General features: G+C 40.0%; 1 protein-coding gene across 1 annotated transcript; it reads right to left on the bottom strand.

The window, feature by feature from the left end:
- Nucleotides 1-95: 95 nt before the first annotated feature.
- On the bottom strand, nt 96-17,875 carry LOC146612851 (uncharacterized). Its single transcript, XM_085377658.1, has 8 exons — nt 17,704-17,875; nt 13,840-14,103; nt 12,045-12,593; nt 11,710-11,960; nt 10,710-10,759; nt 4,751-4,793; nt 2,781-3,015; nt 96-1,489 (listed from the first exon to the last, which is right to left on the bottom strand). Exons 1-8 carry the CDS (start codon nt 17,873-17,875, stop codon nt 96-98), a joined length of 2,958 nt encoding a protein of 985 aa, XP_085233784.1.
- Between the last annotated feature and the right edge of the window lie 1,742 nt (nt 17,876-19,617).

Below are 19,617 nucleotides of genomic sequence, written 5' to 3' on the forward strand. Positions count from 1 at the left end.
AGAGTGATGTAATCTTGGCTATAGAATACAAGTGTCAATAAATTATTTATCCATTCTTGTTTTTCTATAATAAAGTACATTCCACATTTTAAAACTTAACTAGTATGAATTCTCATGTGCCTTTTCAAGTGTATCAGCTGAACAAAACTTTTCCCGCAATTGCCACAGGAATGTGGCTTCTCAGGCATGTGAATTCTCATGTGAGTTTTCAAGGACGTCATATGACTGAAGCTTTTCCCACAGGTAATGCAAGAATGTGGCTTCTCACCTGTGTGAATTTTCATATGAATTTTCACTCCAGATTTCTGACTGAATCGTTTCCCACAAGTGTTACAACAATATGGCTTCTCACCTGTGTGAATTCTAATGTGAGCTTTCAAATTCGTCATGTCACTGAATCTCTTTCCACAGGTGTTACAAGGGTGGGGCTTCTCACCTGTATGAATCATTTTATGTTTTTTGAATCCTGATAAATCGCTAAATCTTTTCCCACAGGTGCTACAAGAATATGGCTTCTCACCTGTATGAATTCTCATGTGGGTTTTCAAGTTCATCATATGACTGAAACTTTTTCCACAGGTAATGCAAGAATGTGGCTTCTCACCTGTATGAATTCGCATGTGAGTTTTCAAGGACTTCATACGACTGAAGCTTTTCCCACAGGTAATGCAAGAATGTGGCTTCTCACCTGTGTGAATTTTCATATGATGTTCCAGTCCAGATTTCTGAGTGAATCGTTTCCCACAAGTCTTACAACAATATGGCTTCTCACCTGTGTGAATTCTAATGTGGGTTTTGAAGGCTGACAAGGCACTAAAGGTTTTTCCACATGTGCTACAACAATATGGCTTTTCACCTGTGTGGACTCTCATATGAGTTTTCAGGTTTATCATCTGACTGAATCCTTTTCCACAGATACTGCAAAAATGTGGCTTCTCACCTGTGTGAATTTTCATGTGAGTTTCCAGTCCTGATTTCTGACCAAAACATTTCCCACAGGTGCTACAAAAAAAAGGCTTCTCACCTGTGTGAATTCTTACATGTTTTGTCAAGTGACATTCGTACTGAAAAGTCTTTCCACAAGTGTCACAATTTAGAGACTTTTTACTTTTGCCAGTTTTACACTGATTCTCTGGCACTGGAGAGTTGTTTACACTGTTACTGTTCTTCAGCTCTGGTTTTCTAGTAGATTCTGATTCCACATGCTCATTTCCTCCTTGATGCTGGCTCTCTGGTGCAGGAGAGTTGTGAGAAAGGAGCTGGTCTCTGTTTGGTTCATGTTCACTTTCATCAAAAGTCACCATAAAGGTATCAGTCTCCTCCTTCAATAAAAGCTGTTCTCCTTCCTCACTGGTGCAAAGTTCCTCTGGTTCCTCTTTAATCCATGGGAGTTCTGGGTCCTCGTGGTTCAAACTGGAGTTCCTCTCCTGGTTACACACCTGCTGGTCATGCAGATCCTCTTGCTTAAAGACACACTGTTGCGCAAGATCTGAAGGGACAAGTGGACAAAAATATATTATAATTTTAACGATTAGCAGTACTTTAATGGTTGTGAACTATGAACAGGTTGCTCACATGTACCACTGAAATTTAGAGTGTACAAATGTGACAAATTATTTGGACACTGAAGCAAATTGTTGAGTATTTGGATGTTTGTGATACTAAATATGTATGAATTTTAAAGATATTGGTTTTCTTCCAATTTAATTTAGTTTGGGAATGCTGGCTCTGACCTCTTATATCGTGGTAAACACTTTGACTGCACACGTCCAAACACCATGAAAAAAACTCTTCTTATATGATCAACTTCAACTTTAGAAATTCTGAATTGTATATTATGAAAACTGAATCTAAAAATTAATCCATTAATTAATCCTGGGAATTGATCAAATTAAATTTCACACATTTCCATTCTACAGAGAAAAAAACTTAATCTTTAACTTAAACTGATGACAAAAAAAAGAAACTTCTGCTGTTGGATTTGTGTCTCTGTAGGGGTGCAGACACTTCACTTCTTGCATTCTGGTGAATTTTTTTCACATGAATTAACATTTTTTTGCATCCTTAAAATGCAATGATGGGAATAATGGCGTTAAGTAACAATGTTACTAACGCTGTTACTTTTGTCAGTAACTAGTACTATAACTAATTACTATTTCTATGTTTACAACGCTGTTACAGTTACTAATAAGAAAATGTGGTGCGGACACGTTACTATTTTTCATTTAACCAGGAGCTGGGGGGGGGGGGACAATCACACGGGTGCTGCTGATTGGCTGAGGAAGAATAAAGTAGCCATGGTAAACCAATCACCTGACCAATTTAAGATGACACATAGCAACAAGATGCTATTTCAACCCAAAACAACCCTGAGTGTCCATTTTTGTGTTAAAAGTGGTAAATGTGATAAAAAAAAATTTAAAAAGTGATAAATAAAAAATATACCCCATAATTTTTTCCGGAATACTATTGTCACATTTACTGTCTAAGGTCAGTGGTAGGAAGAGAGAGATTGAGTTTTGAGATGTGAGAGATTTGTGATGTGTAGCATGTTTGGAGTGTAGTTAGTGTGTTGATATGTAGTTTGTGTGGATAATTGTTTGTTTTGTGTATAAGAACAGTGAAGCCACTGCTGCATGTCAAAGTTACTGTCAAAGAGCCACCAAGCCACCATTTACACTGCAGTCTGCAGAGGTGCATTAATTTTACTTATTGCAGATTCCTGCTATGCTAAGAAAAAGAAATGTTACTTCATTATTTTTAAGGGCAGTTTAGCATACCTTTACTGTATGTCGTTATTTCAGGTTTCCAGATGGTATCCAGCAGTCTGAGCCGCTCTTCTCCAGTCCAGATGATGATGCCCTCAGCCTCCTGCTTCACTACAAGCTGCTCTCCCTCTTTAATCTGTGGATGCTCTGGGTCCTGTGGGTCCAATGTGGAGTTACTCTCCTGGTTACAGACCTGCTGGACATCCAGACCCTTCCCCTCATTACAGTTCATGTTGCTGTTGGTTGTCTTAGATGAACACAAGAAAAAGATCTAATGTGATTATAGGAGAACACACATAAGCAAATATATCTCAGCAAGACTATGAATACGTTGCTCAAATAAAAACTACTTTCAGCAGCTTGCTTATTGATAAGCGATACCTGCTAAAGCAGGAAGCTCTAGGAATTCAGGTGTAGGTGTGTCACAGGTTAATATTGTTTAGGCAATGGCACTTCCCCACAGGTGCCACTAGTGGAGTGGACTCTGCTTTTGATGTAAACTGGACGCTTTGTCTGTCAGTTTGACAACCCTCAGGTCACATCAGAGTAATAACAATATGTGGGAAAATAATAATGAAGACTAGAACATTTTCTATACTGTTAATTAACTTTCGCCTGTTTTGAATAGGCACTGTTATTTGCTTATTGCTGTATTCGCGGTATGCTTACGCGTGGGAGTATCACCAGTTAAACTCTGAGGTTATTTTATGTTTCTTTTTCAAAACAATATGAATGACAGATTGTTGTGTTTAGCCAACCCCACAAAGTGCCATTTGTAGGCGACGTATTCACACTGATTACTTCCTGCTTTGTCGGTATCAAGTCCTGGAAAGCCGCTGTTCCAGATCTACTGGCGTTTAGATCAACTGGCGTTTAGATCAACTGCCGTTTAGATCAACTGGCGTTTAGATCAACTGGCGTTAGTCGAACAGATGTGTGGCAGTCTTGCGTTTCAGGAGCTGCTACCGACAAACCAGCAAAAAAAACGCCAAATGTGTCATCTGTGACACTTGTGAGGTTATCTCAAACACACTCCGTCAGTCTTGATGCTGTTGAACAACAAAATTTATAAAAATGTGGCGAGTTTACCTGGTGATATCCTCACGCGCGACACGATCGCGAAACAGCAAACAATTAACACCACGCCGATGTTGTTCACAGGACAGCAAGAGTAAACGATCGGGAGACTCTTGTCGTTCCCCTCGCACGGTTTATTTCTCCGGTTTCAGCGTTTTTGCTCCACAACTAAAGCGAGCAGTTTACTTTGTGCACTAACATGGACTCGAGTCAACCAGCGCCACCTCTGGCCAAGTGCCACAGCCTACAGCCAGATCAACCTGTGACACACATCTGCACCACGTTTGAATTCGTTTCATGCACATTTGTACCTTTCAATTGTGTCTGTTTGTGCGTCATGCAAATAAACCTTTGAAATGAATGACATGACACTAATATTTCACTAGTGTTGTAACATCACATGTCGTTAGCGTAGTCTGTCTGTGTCTTTTCTCTGCAAACAAACATTTTAGAGTTGGTTGTTATATACAGTCTGTATAAGTGTGGTTAATCTAATAAACATTTGTAAGGAGATGGCAGTTACTGTGAATGTACAGCAGGTGATTAGTAATAAACAGTCAGACAATGACTCTGACAATCTCATTCAATCTTGCAGACTGAATGCACCTTCTGTGGAAAGTGGTACCACACAGTGTGTGTGGACGTCCCCTGTGCAGAAGGCGACTACAAATGTTGTGGGTGCTAAATAAACAGAAACAAATGATCCCTGTTGTCTTTGCTTACTGATGTTTTTAGTGTTGACAATCCACATTGCTGGAATTGCATCTGTCAACATGTTTGTGGGTAGATTTGGATGTACCAGGGGTAAGTGCAGCCACTCAGCCTCTACTCAATGTGATCATAGCAGCAGGTGCAGATGTGTCACAAGTTAATCTAGTAGTAGGCTGTGGTAGTAGTGGACTGACCTCCATTTGAAACTGCTCCAGCTGCTGTGTGATAGTGGATCTGCTACAAATTGAAGATCATAAGCAAGTTTTGAGAGTTGGAGGCAAATAGGGACCCCTCTTCTTGCCTCAGATGTCTCTCCTTTCTGAGGCTCTTCCCGGGTGGGGGCAGATGGAGCTCCTCCTCAAGGTTTCTGCTGGGCTTTGTCTGTTCTTGGAGTACTGTTTGTTCCTCTTTATGAGATAACTCCTCGTTTATCTCAGCCTTGGCACCAAGCACAGATGGATGACGTATGGAATAAAACAAGTTGGACGTGAACAGTTTAACCCCCGACTTGTTAAAATTAAATCCATTTGCTTTAAACAGATGCCTGCATTCCCAAAAAATATTAAAGTTGTTGATAAAATGCACTGAGTGGTCAGCACATGCTGATATAAGCCATTTATTCAGTGTAAACAACCTGCTGAATCTCTCGTCTCCTCCTCTGACCGGTGTTCCAGATCTACTGGCGTTTAGATCAACTGGCGTTGGTCGAACAGATGTGTGGCAGTCTTGCGTTTCAGGAGCTGCTACCGACAAACCAGCAAAAAAACGCCAAATGTGTCATCTGTGACACTTGTGAGGTTGTCTCAAACACACTCCGTCAGTCTTGATGCTGTTGAACAACAAAATGTTTAAAAATGTGGCGAGTTTACCTGGTGATATCCTCATGCGCGACGCGATTGTGAAAACAGCAAACAAGTAACACCACGCCGATGTTGCTCACAGGACAGCAAGAGTAAACGATCGGGAGACTCTTGTCGTCGTCATCGTTCCCCTCGCACGGTTTGTTTCTCCGAATTCAGCGTTTTTGCTTCACAACTAAAGCGAGCAGTTTACTTTGTGCACTAACATGGAGTCGAGTCAACCAGCGCCACCTCTGGCCAAGTGCCACAGCCTACAGCCAGATCAACCTGTGACACACATCTGCAGCACTTTTGAATTCGTTTCATGCACATTTGTACCTTTCAATTGTGTCTGTTTGTGCGTCTGCAAATAAACCTTTGAAAAGAATGAAATGATATCATATATTCCTTATTGACCTACATTTGTACAAAATTCCAAATTATATACACAAATTCATAGAAATCACCACTCCAATTGGTGATCATGATTTTGATATTCTCTTTTTCCATAACAATGAAATACGCCTTGGACAAATATGACACATCAATATTTCATTAGTGTTGTTGTCACATCACATCCGGTAAGCATCGTTTGTCTGTGTCCTTTCTCTGGAAATGAATATTTCCAGCCAATATAGGCAATTCATCAACATGGCTGGAGTTATATACAGTCTGTATACGTGTGGTTAATCCAATGAAGATTTGTAAGGAGACGGCAGTAACTTTGAATTCACAGCAGTTACACAGTGATTAGTAATAAACAGCCAGTGAGAGTGAGTGGATTTAAGAAAGTCAGTGACTCAGGTGTGTCGCTTGGTTTGTCATCTGTTTGTGAGACTGGAGGAGACGTAGAAATCTTTTGTTTTAAATCTTAGTTAGGAAGATTCCTGTTTGAAAACAAGCACTTTTTGTGAGAAATGCAAGAACCACATCTGCAGAAAGCATACCGTTACATTCTGTCCATCATGTGGACAAAATCGAAAATGTTGAGCATTGAAAAACTGAGAACGTTGGGCAAGTTCAGAAGAAATGTGTTTGTAAGAACGAAAAACCAAATTGTTCCTAAAATAGTTATGGAAAGTCTAACTGTTGTATGTCTGTGTTCTACATGTTTATCTGATGGGAAATAAAGTTGCTATTGTTTTATTGCAGTTTCTTGACAATTCTGAGTGGATTTACACAGTACGGGTCAAAATTACCTGCAACAAAATCAATGTCACTTTTTTGTTTTTCAACATAATACAAGGGTTAATTTCCAAAACTTCCATATGATCTTCAATTTGTAGCAGATCCACTATCACACAGCAGCTGGAGCAGTTTCAAATGGAGGTCAGTCCACTACTACCACAGCCTACTACTAGATTAACTTGTGACACATCTGCACCTGCTGCTATGATCACATTGAGTAGAGGCTGAGTGGCTGCACTTACCCCTGGTACATCCAAATCTACCCACAAACATGTTGACAGATGCAATTCCAGCAATGTGGATTGTCAACACTAAAAACATCAGTAAGCAAAGACAACAGGGATCATTTGTTTCTGTTTATTTAGCACCCACAACATTTGTAGTCGCCTTCTGCACAGGGGACGTCCACACACACCGTGTGGTACCACTTTCCACAGAAGGTGCATTCAGTCTGCAAGATTGAATGAGATTGTCAGAGTCATTGTCTGACTGTTTATTACTAATCACCTGCTGTACATTCACAGTAACTGCCATCTCCTTACAAATGTTTATTAGATTAACCACACTTATACAGACTGTATATAACAACCAACTCTAAAATGTTTGTTCGCAGAGAAAAGACACAGACAGACTACGCTAACGACATGTGATGTTACAACACTAGTGAAATATTAGTGTCATTTCATTCTTTTCAAAGGTTTGTTTGCATGACGCACAAACAGACACAATTGAAAGGTACAAATGTGCATGAAACGAATTCAAACGTGGTGCAGATGTGTGTCACAGGTTGATCTGGCTGTAGGCTGTGGCACTTGGCCAGAGGTGGCGCTGGTTGACTCGAGTCCATGTTAGGGCACAAAGTAAACTGCTCGCTTTAGTTGTGGAGCAAAAACGCTGAAACCGGAGAAATAAACTGTGCAAGGGAACGATAACGACGACAAGAGTCTCCCGATCGTTTACTCTTGCTGTCCTGTGAACAACATCGGCGTGGTATTACTTGTTTGCCGTTTTCGCGATCGCGTCGCGCATGAGGATATCACCAGGTAAACTCGCCACATTTTTATACATTTTGTTGTTCAACAGCATCAAGACTGACGGAGTGTGTTTGAGATAACCTCACAAGTGTCACAGGTGACACATTTGGCGTTTTTTTTTTTGCTGGTTTGTCGGTAGCAGCTCCTGAAACGCAAGACTGCCACACATCTGTTCGACCAACGCCAGTTGATCTAAACGCCAGTTGATCTGGAACACCGGCGGTACAGGTCCACTGATGAATACAGCTGCCTTCAGAGAGTTTGCAGTATTTAATAATCCAGTAAAGTCCCGTTTCTGCACGGAGTGGACCGTTTTTTCTCATTATGTGAGTTTAAAGTGTGATTTCATCTCCTGCTAACGTCACTTGTGTGTGTTTCACTGGATGTTTAAAACTCAAAGTTTACAGTTTAAAGAAATGGAGCGTTTCTACGCCAGGTTTTAGTCTGTTAGCCTACAAACTGAGCTCCGATCAGGGTCCTACACGAGTCCTACACCTGTGTTAGTTCAGTGACCCCCAGGGTCCGTTGATCGGCGGACAGAGGCGGTTTCTCGCAGCTTAAGTACACTTTTTTGTTTTACGGCGGTACTTTTGCGACTTTTTCCCGAGGTCGCAAAAGTATGACGTCACAACATTCTGATTGGTCACTTGCAATGTTGATCCTGGAACAACATTTACTATGTTGATCTGGGAACAACACCAACACGACGATATCAGATCGCGCCCCGGGCAGAGGTTTTTTTTTTCCATACCTGTAATTCTTCAGCATCAGTCAGCCTTTCTTTTATAAACTCGCACTGTTGCTTCAACAGCTAAAGAATTTCGCTGTTAAGCGAGCTAACGGTACATGAACACGTCGAGCAAGTAAGGGTTGTGGCATCTTCCGCTGTTCTTCTGAATTTCCGGGAAACTGGTCATATCAGTGGCGTATTGCTGCCCTCCTCAGGCCATTAGTAGAAACTGGATGTGATCCTCTGTGTGTGAGAGCTGCTTCAGCTCAGCATCTTTCCTCTTCAGCTCAGTGATCTCCTGCTCCAGCTTCTCCTGAAGCTCTTTGACTCGACTCACTTCAGTTTCCTGCTGGGATCTGATCTGCTGCTTCACATCAGAGCTTCTTTTCTGGATGAGATGGTTCAGCTCAGTGAAGATCTTCTCACTGTGCTCCACTGTTTGATCAGCAGACTGATTGATGGCCTCCACCTCCTGTTGAAGCAGCTTCACATCTTTCTCTCTGTCCTGGATTCTCTGCTGGATGTTTTGTTGACTCACCTCCAGCTCTCTCTGCCTCACAGTAGGAAGAAGACTGAGGGTTATCAGACTTTATTCCAGGAAGAGAAGCACTAAATGATTCCTATGTGTTTACCCATTTTCTGTTCAAAACCCATAGAAATATAATGTCATGCTTTTCAGTTCATCATGTAAATCTGCTAAATTAGTAATTCTGTTCTCTACAATAATTCAGATAACAAAAATGAACAGAGAAATTACTGATAGTGATAAAAACAAACAAAGGAAAAATAAAAAAACTTGCCGATAAAATAAAACTCAGCACACAAACTGACTTTTACACTTCTTTTCTTCAGTTACACAGACTGGATCCCACACTAGTCTTTTGCTGCCCTCTATTTCTCATTGAAGTTGTAACTATGAGAATATAGAAAGCCCAAAACTGTGTTCCACAGAAACAGAAACTTTATTGTTACAATTCATGCAGCACTTCACCTTGTATATAACATATACAGGACATAGAATGAGACTAATATCACCTTCAGTTTAACCACAGCTGGAGGATCCAATTGGCTGTCTGTCAAGAAACTAGACGAACCTCAACCTAAATTAAGGCCGTTACTGGTGGTGACTGCAGCCCCATAACCATCAGATAGCATCTGAGACCGCAGGGCTTCAAAAACAAAAAAAAAAGTCTTCAAAGGCCTCGTCTCCTTGAATGCCACAGAACTGTCCGTTTGGACTTTGCAAGAGAGCACCAAACATGGGACATTGAAAGGTGATAGAAAGTTTTATTGTCTGATGAAAAATATTTAACCTTGATGGTCCTGATGGTTTCCAACATTACTGGCATGACAGGCAGATCCCACCTGAGATGTTTCCTATGTGCCACAGGAGGTGCATGCGCGTCAAACGCTGGCTATGTCCAGATGTTGCAGAGAGCATGACTGAGGGCCCTCGTCTGCGTGGTAACGACTGGGTTTTTCAACAGGATAGCGCTACAGTACACAGTGCCCACAGGACAAGGGACTTCTTCCACTCTTTTTGGCCCATTCCCCTGATTTAAATCCAATTGAGAACCTTTGGGGATGGATGGCAAGGGAAGTTTACAAAAATGGACAACAGTTCCAGATAGCAGATGTCCTTCATGTGGCCGCCTTCATCACTTGGAAAAATGTTCCCACTCACCTCATGGAAGTGCTTGCATCAAACAAATATTTGAAGTATCAACAACATAATGGTGGAGCTACCCATTACCAAGTTTATGTTTGGAACTTTGATTTTTGCTTTGGGGGGGGGGTTACAGATTTTTTTGGAGGTGTGGTCCTAAACCTTTGATAAACTGTAAAACAGCCTGTTTCAGTTTAAATGTGGTTTTCAATAAATTGCATGCTCAAAATGTTTTGTCTCACTCCCATTTCTTCTTGTTGCAAGTTGAAGCTCTATTTGGAACCTTGTTAAGATCCAACCATGCAAAATATAATTTTTTTTGCCATTTTTCAAGTGGTCTTAAACTTTTGATCAGGACTGTATGAGGAGATTCAAGTGGGGAATAGACCACAACTAGCTTTGCACACACTCACATAAATGGGGATACATCATATGACTCTTTTTCCATAGAAAGTGATTCCTATATGAGTGCAGCCTTCTCCAATCAGATAATAATGATAAAAGGCCGTAAAAATCTATAAAGTACAAATCAGTTTGTCAGTAAAATGCAACAGTGTTGCAAAAAAGATAAGACTTTTGGTAAATCTGATGATCTAGCCCACAGATAATACATTTCAATATACATTGTACTAAAAACATACTCTACGTAAAAAGTCAGTGAAAGTGTGGCACTTCCAGCTGATTTTTAAATCAAACCTCAGAACATAACCTGCTACTGAGCAGGGTTTGTGTTCAGAATCAGTTACCTTGGTGATTTAGCAAGGGAAAAAAGAGAGCCACTGACACAATCTAACCTTTTAATCTCCATCCATGGTACATCCCTTTGTACTACAAAGCAGGGTTATCATATTCATGTTAGGTTAACCTAGTCTCAGTATGGGTTTTTTGTACTAGAAAGGCGGTTTACATCTTATTGAGGTATATCACCATGGTAACACATGCTGTAAAAGTAACCTGAAATCACTGCCCACTGACCAGTCTGATGGAAAATCAGACTGGTCAGTGGTGAAAATCAACAATGCTGTAAAATAAAATAATTGTCCCCTCACTGATCTATTTTGTACGTATTTGTTAGACTTCCATTTTAAAATGTCTGATTTAGGGTCAAAAGCATTGATGAGACTAACGTATTAAAAGTTATTTACTGTCACATTTACATGCAATTTCCACTGTAAACCAGCAGTTATAGCACATAAATATCATATGTGTGCATCATTGATTAAAGTAGGCTTATAAAACAGAGTGAGGCAAGTTCAAGTAGTGAAAAAAGCATTTTCTGAATTTATGTAAAACAATATGAGAAAAAAAAGTGTGAAACAAGACAGAGCGCTCTGATATTTCAGAGATTACACCTTAAAATTTTCAATGAATTAATTAATTGAAATACTTAAGTTAAAAAAAACAAAAACAACAACAGTTGTAAATACAGTTCAAGAGGACAGGCACATGCTGAAGTTTGCGCCTCAAGAAAGTCAACACCACAACACATGAAGTGACCTTGAATCCATAATGATATAATATTTTTGGTCTTGTCTTACTTTCTAGCAGCTTTTAAACCTGTTCAGAAAATGACTAAGGAATAAATATAATTAACAATTATTAGATTATTACTGTGGAGATAATAATAATAATAATAATCATTATTATTACAACTAAAGCTCTCCCAAATTTTGTAAGTAAGTAAAAACCTTTAAACTGTATGAATTTTCATATGTCTTTTCAAATGGATAATCTGAATGAATCTTTTCCCACATATGCTACAAGAGTGTATCTTTTCCCCTGTGTGAATTCTTATATGAGTTTTCAATGTTGATGAAACCGTAAATTCTTTCCCACAGGTGTTACAAGAATAGGGCCTCTCACCTGTGTGAACTCTCACGTGGGTTTTTAATGTTGATTTTCGACTGAATGTTTTCCCACAGGTGCTACAAGAATACGGCTTCTCACCTGTGTGAATTCTCATATGACGTTTCAGTTCTGATTTCCAGGTAAATGTTTTCTCACACGTGCTACAAGAATGTGGCTTCTCACCTGTGTGGATTCTGATGTGATGTGCCAAAGTTGATTTCTGACTGAATGAGTTACCACAGGTGTTACAAGAATATGGCTTCTCGCCCGTGTGAATTCTCATGTGAGTTTTCAAGTTTATAATTTGACTGAATCTTTTTCCACAGGTGCTACAAGAATGTGGCTTCTCGCCTGTATGAATTTTCAAATGTTTAGTTAGTCTGGATTTATCGTGAAAAGCTTTTCCACAAGTGTCACACTTTACAGACTTTTTACTTGTGTCAGTGTTACACTGACTCTCTGGTCCAGGAGAGTTGCAAGACAGTTTCCGGTCACTGTGTGCTTCTGGTTCACTGTGATCACTTTCCTCGTGGGTCACCACAAAATTATCAGACTCCTGCTTCAGTCCAAGCTGCTCCCTTTCCTGACTGGTACAAGGTTCCTCCTTTTCCTCTTTAATCTGTGGAGGCTCTGAGTCATCCAGGTCCAGACTGGAGTTCTTATCCTGCTTACAGACCTGCTGGTCTGTGAGATCCTCCTCCTCCTCCTTAGAGACATGCTGATGTTGGAGGTCTGAAGGGACAAATTGAAAAAGAAAAAACTGAAACATCTGAAAAAAAAAAATACATTTTAATCTTCATCCGTAGGAGTCTCGATAAAGCATTGCTTGACTCTAAAATAATGCCACTGTCTACATTCAGGAAGGAAGGATTGTTCATGATGGTAGGATGAAGAAGCATCATTAATGCAGCTCTACAGCAATCACTGAGCATAAACGCCAAAGAAAAACTCCCTTTTACCATGAAGACAAGTGGACTGGAAAATGGTTTATAAATAAAGGCTGCTTTTGATTTTTCCAAATGTGCGACTTTTGTGTCACTATTTTATGCCTGCATAGTCATGTGACAGCAAAAACAGGTAAGTATGTAAAATAGAAAAATTTTATCGTGAAATTGGCTCATCAAAATATCAAAATATTGATAATGTTCCCAGAGGAAGTGTAAGATTAAGCGTTAGCTGCAGATGATTCTAACAGCAATAAACATGTTGGATTTCCTGCTATAATTACATTCTTATTAGAAACGAAAGTTAATCTGTTGGGTCTTTATTTTCTCTGATACTGAGAGGGCACAGTAAGGACTTGGACACAGATGCTGAAACATTAACCTTGTCATAACGAAGGCTTGTGAGCTTACTGTTCGAAATCGGGCATATTCAAGTTCATGTTCTGCATCTTTAACCGCTGGGTGTTTGAGTAACACGTTTGCTGAATGCTTGGATTTTTTACACTCAGGTATAATTTTGTTTCTTGTGGTTTTATTTTGACGGGTGTCAAAAATTCTTCAACGTAGGAAAAACCTTCACCTTGTTACACTGTAGCTTCTTCTGCCATTAACTTGTGTTTATGTTTTGCTATATTTATTGAGCACTTTGCCACAAAGGGGATGAATTAAAATCCACTGAATCTCATTTTCAGCTTATAGTAGTATAGTAATCTCAAAACTATTTCTTCTCAACCAACAGATTTCAGCTGGACTTCAACTTGTTTTAGTAACCTTCAACAGCAAACATAAACATATTTAAAATAATTTTAGTGAAATAAACAAATCCCTATATTCAGATTGGATAAGGTGCTTTTACCTTCAACTGACACAAACTGTAGGTTTAATGTTAAATGTTCACAGTTTAGGAAAAAAAATGCATTAAAGTTACTTATTGCAGTTAGTCCTTAAATTCTTCCTAAAAGTAACTCTGAGCTCTGATTAGCATCCAAATTGAGTCATATTTATTTTTCTAAGACCTTTACAGTTTTACATACCTATTCTGTGTGAGTTTATTTCAGGTTTCCAGTTGGTGTCACTTAGTCTGTCCTGGTCTTCCCTGGCCCAGACGAGGATGCCTTTGCCTTCGTGCTTCAGTACAAGCTGTTCTCCCTCCAGACTGGTGCAAATTTCCTCCTCTTCCTCTTTAGTCTGCTGAGAATCTGAATCCTGCTGGTCCAGATTGGAGTGACTCTCCTGGTTACAGACCTGCTGGTTATCCATATCCTCTTCTTCCTTACATTCATCTTCGTCTGGGAGGTCTTGAGGAACAAAAACACACAAGAAAACATTTACTAATGTGATGATGGCAAAACACCCACCTGAGCAACTATATCCCAGCATATGTAACCATTTCCCTCACATATGAGTGAAATGAGTTCTGACAGTCTTATTAGCAAAGTTGTCACACTTTCAGTCCCCACTTACAGTGGGGCAAAAAAGTATTTAGTCAGCCACCGATTGTGCAAGTTCCCCCACTTAAAATGATGACAGAGGTCAGTAATTTGCACCAGAGGTACACTTCAACTGTGAGAGACAGAATGTGAAAAAAAAATCCATGAATTCACATGGTAGGATTTGTAAAGAATTTATTCGTAAATCAGGGTGGAAAATAAGTATTTGGTCACCTCAAACAAGGAAAATCTCTGGCTCTCACAGACCTGTAACGTCTTCTGTAAGAAGCTTTTCTGTCCCCCACTCGTTACCTGTATGAATGGCACCTGTTTGAACTCATCATCTGTATAAAAGACACCTGTCCACAGCCTCAAACAGTCAGACTCCAAACTCCGCCATGGCCAAGACCAAAGAGCTTTCGAAGGACACCAGGAAAAGTATTGTAGACCTGCACCAGACTGGGAAGAGTGAATCTACAATAGGCAAGCAGCTTGGTGTGAAAAAATCAACTGTGGGAAAATGGAAGACATACAAGACCACTGATAATCTCCCTCGATCTGGGGCTCCACGCAAGATCTCATCCCGTGGGGTCAAAATGATCATGAGAACGGTGAGCAAAGATCCCAGAACCACACGGGGGGACCTGGTGAATGACCTGCAGAGAGCTGGGACCAAAGTAACAAAGGTCACCATCAGTAACACACTACAACGGCAGGGAATCAAATCCCGCAGTGCCAGACGTGTTCCGCTGCTGAAGCCAGTGCATGTCCAGGCCCGTCTGAAGTTTGCCAGAGAGCACATGGATGATACAGCAGAGGATTGGGAGAATGTCATGTGGTCAGATGAAACCAAAGTAGAACTTTTTGGTATAAACTCAGCTTGTCGTGTTTGGAGGAAGAAGAATACTGAGTTGCATCCCAAGAACACCATACCTACTGTGAAGCATGGGGGTGGAAACATCATGCTATGGGGCTGTTTTTCTGCCAAGGGGACAGGACGACTGATCCGTGTTAAGGACAGAATGAATGGGGCCATGTATCGTGAGATTTTGAGCCAAAACCTCCTTCCATCAGTGAGAACTTTGAAGATGAAACGAGGCTGGGTCTTCCAACATGACAATGATCCAAAACACACCGCCCGGGCAACAAAGGAGTGGCTCCGTAAGAAGCATTTGAAAGTCCTGGAGTGGCCTAGCCAGTCTCCAGACCTCAACCCCATAGAAAATCTGTGGCGGGAGTTGAAAGTCCGTGTTGCTCGGCGACAGCCCCAAAACATCACTGCTCTCGAGAAGATCTGCATGGAGGAATGGGCCAAAATACCAGCTACTGTGTGTGCAAACCTGGTAAAGACCTATAGTAAACGTTTGACCTCTGTTATTGCCAACAAAGGTTATGTTACAAAGTATTGAGTTGTATTTTTGTTATTGACCAAATACTTATTTTCCACCCTGATTTACGAATAAATTCTTTACAAATCCTACCATGTGGATTCATGGATTTTTTTTTTCACATTCTGTCTCTCACAGTTGAAGTGTACCTCTGGTGCAAATTACTGACCTCTGTCATCATTTTAGGTGGGGGAACTTGCACAGTCGGTGGCTGACTAAATACTTTTTTGCCCCACTGTATGTTGGGCACTGGTGCCTTCACAAACAGAGGCCCACACCACAGTTATGTCAGAACTGCTTTTGTGTTGTTGGAGGGGAAGACACTCAGAGTAGGTAAGTGGCACATTAAGGAAGTCACATACCTGTGAACTATATTACTGAGGTCCACAGGCATGAGTCTGATCAGTAGGGTTCATTAAATCTATTTATTTTTAATCAAAACATTGTTTTGTAATGCTGTATATACATTATAATAACATGAACATGCATTTAGTATCAACAGGTGATTGCAATTGTAATGCAAACAGTGCAGCTCCATGCTAAACTTTTGCACGATCGCATGTGTTTCATGAGACAGATCATACACATTTATTTCCTGAATTAAACAGCCTACTGGAAGCAAAATATACCAACCTAAAGAAGTAGAAATGAAAAAATTCTATGTAAATGTATATTATTATTAGATATTAAAGGAAAGAAAACCACAACACATCAACACTCGGTTGATGTCGGCCCTTGCTGTCTATCTTCAATCTTCTCCTGGCAGATAGACTAATAACAGCACAAACATGAGTAGACCAAAGACTAGTGGTACACACAGATGATCTCTGCAGACAGATGGGCTATGAGTAGTTGCCCACAGTCTGCCAACGGACTGCTAAGGCACTGCCATTGCCGAACCATAATTTTGCCCCAAGGGCTTCTCGAGGACAAATGTGTTGGTTGCAACTACAATATAGAAAGCAGCTAAATTAAAAGAAATTAAATTAAATTATAAAGTTTGATTAGCTGTTGAAACAAATATGTGATCTTGTTAAGTGTGTAATAACGTAGTGTAAAAGTGTAATAAACAGCTAAACCTACTTGGAGCAGAGACTGCTGAGCCACTGCTGAGGGCAATGTAAAATGACCCTGAATGATAAAGATCTGGAAAAAGTTTGTGGAACATCTGAAAAACTGTCATTTTTGCCTCAAACCAACGTTGCCCTGATGCCAAGAAAACTTTCCTAGACAACGGTCGAGGAATGTAGCCAGAGAGATGCCGTGAACTTTCCCCGATCCCTCACTTGCTTTTTTTTTACACTGTATTCTGCTGTGTATTCCATATCTTGTGACACAGGCATGATATTTTACTCAGTTTCTGTTATACTGGACCTGCAACCATTTATTGTGTTGTTTATGAGATTTTTTACACCAGAAGTCTCAGTGGAGAAGCACATTTTGTCATGAGAATTGTTTTAGTTCACCTGGAAATAAGTGCATTCATTTTAATTAGGCATTCACGCATTTGTTTGTTTGTTTTACAGCAGGAATACTCTGTCAGTTTCTTGGTCAAATTAAAGTGCGGATGCAGCAAATATGATCTCAATTTCATATTAAATACGGGCGTTAGAGATGAAAACTCTGCCTATTATTGTTTCTTTGAAAGCGATTGTATTTAATGAACTTACAGCACAGTTTGCTCTCTTTGTGTTGATACAGCTCAACTAACAGCCTCAGTCTCCATCTCTCACTTACACGAAAGTTATCAATGAAATGAGAAGAGTAATTATTATACTTGGTTGTTAAAGTAAATGGATGGTTGAAATATTAATAACAGATCGGGTATTGTTTCCATAATCTCCACACTCACGTGTATCCGCTGGGAATAAACAGAAGCGGTGGTATTAAAAACATTAACTTTAAATTACAAGGCCCAGCCTAAATACTGCCGCTAGCCGCTTATCGTTTAAGACAAAGAGAAGCACTTCTATTATTTATGTAAAAAATAAAAAAAAAACCCTCAGAGCTGCGCCTTCATTTTATTCTACAAACTGGGCTGTGATTTAGGTGCTGCGTGAGTCATCCCAGTTTTACATACCGATTATGTGTAACTTTATCTCAGGTTTCCGGCTGATATCCAGCAGCCTGAGCTGATGGTTGATTTCCTCCTCATACCGGACGATCGTTTTTTTAACCTCTGAGAAGATTTCTTCAGCAACGCCAGTCAATCTATCCCTGATGAAGTCTCTCATATACTGAACTGAAGACATTGCTGAGCCGTAACACAGACGCATCGTTTCCGTTCGTCCTCGTCTTGTGTTGGATCTGCGGAAAGCTTAAGGAGCGCCCCCTTCAGCTCAGGCTGAGAATTCCAATCAGAAACAAATCCTTACAGAGCAGCTAGTAACGTGGACACAGGCACCAAAACTTCATGCTTGGAGCCATTATCTTGAAAATGTATTTATTTATTTTTGCTTTCAATCTTAGGAAACAGTTGTTTTCTAAGCCTCAGATTTAAACTAACTACAACATGAAAGACTGAAGTTTAATTAACTCAGCAATGTCTCTAAGCTAAAGTCCAGCATAGAGCGGCTGAGTGAATGTGGTCCGGATTCTGTGGAGGAAGTCATGGTTTCAGGGAAGAAGGACACAATACCTGCTCATCTGGAGGACTGAGGACCTGAGAGTCTCAGAGCTCTGACACAAAACCTCAGAGGACGGATATTGTTGTTGGACGAGTTTGTAGACTCACATCTTCTACAACTGAAATAGTTCTCCATCACAGCACCAGTCCACAGACTTCCAAATAACATAAAAATCATACATGAAACTGGTTCCCTCATTTTACAGTAAAGGGTGTTTCCTTGATAACATGTGGATGCTTTGCTTTGCTCCATAGACTGCTATTGTTCCTTCAGCACTGGTGTGATCACATTATAGAGAGAGATTACAGTAAATTATATAGTTTCAAAAATAAGGCAAATATTGGGCTGGCGGTAGAGGTGCTTCCATATTTTTATCCTTTAAGTAAATTGGGATTGAAATGAGCCTCTTTCATCAAAGTATCACTGAGAAATTACAAAGCCCCCCCCACAAAATATGAGTTAAAACAAAACATACTGGAAATCTCTGACAGAAAGTCCACGTTAGCACAAAAAGTTTTCCATCACATGTTGTTCAGTGCATTCATCTCATTAGAGTTTTCATAATTACTAAAAAAAAATGGTAAATGGTCTGTATTTGTATAGCGCTTTACTTAGTCCCTAAGGACCCCAAAGTGCTTTACACTACATTCAGTCATCCACCCCATCACACACACACATTCACACACTGGTGATGGCAAGCTACATTGTAGCCACAGCTGCCCTGGGGAGCCCTGAGACTTACTATTACATTTTTATGCAGTTTCTACTGCTGCACTAAATAAACATATGTGTGTCTCATTGCATAAAATGCTGGAGCTAGGACATTTAAACAGGAACTGTAACACAGACTGAGGCACAATTAACCAAAAAACAAACATCAGTATGTGAATTAATCTAAGACAATGTCAGGCAAAGAAAAGCTTGTGTGAAATAAGGCCCAACACTGTTAGGTTTCTCCCATATTTTACACATAAAGAAATCTTTATTTAAACTTTAAAGAAATCACAACCTTTCAGTGCATGCTGAAATCTTGTGAAAATAACTTTTGCATTACCAATGTCCATATTGAGATATATATATCTCTATATATCTCTCTATCTCTATATATCTATATATATATAGATATATATAAAAAACATGTCCCTTTCCAGCTTTTAGTCCTGTGTATCCTCCTCACTGAACAACAAAGGAATCGAAACCTGGTTGCAAATGTTTTTTCCATAACACAGATGTTTAGTGAAACAGGATAGAAATCTCTCAGCCTGTGGAGATATGGGACTGCCACTGATGCAGAATCTCATCTCAGTGTAACTGAGCATTAAGGTCCAATGATGACAACCCTTGTTTTTTTCCCCAATGAGGGGGAT

Source organism: Diplotaxodon limnothrissa, linkage group LG18, assembly GCF_057381915.1.
Source record: "Diplotaxodon limnothrissa isolate DT_005_m linkage group LG18, D_limnothrissa_male_GT1.1, whole genome shotgun sequence".
Lineage (NCBI taxonomy): Eukaryota > Metazoa > Chordata > Actinopteri > Cichliformes > Cichlidae > Diplotaxodon > Diplotaxodon limnothrissa.

Coding starts and splice junctions, on each gene's coding strand:
- LOC146612851 (XM_085377658.1), bottom strand. CDS start 17,875: ATGTCTTCAGTTCAGTATATGAGAGACTTCATCAGGGATAGATTGACT. Junction 10,760..11,709: donor GACATATGAAAATTCATACA/GTTTAAAGGTTT, acceptor TAAATCACCAAG/GTAACTGATTCTGAACACAA. Junction 1,490..2,780: donor AATAACGACATACAGTAAAG/GTATGCTAAACT, acceptor TTGTCCCTTCAG/ATCTTGCGCAACAGTGTGTC.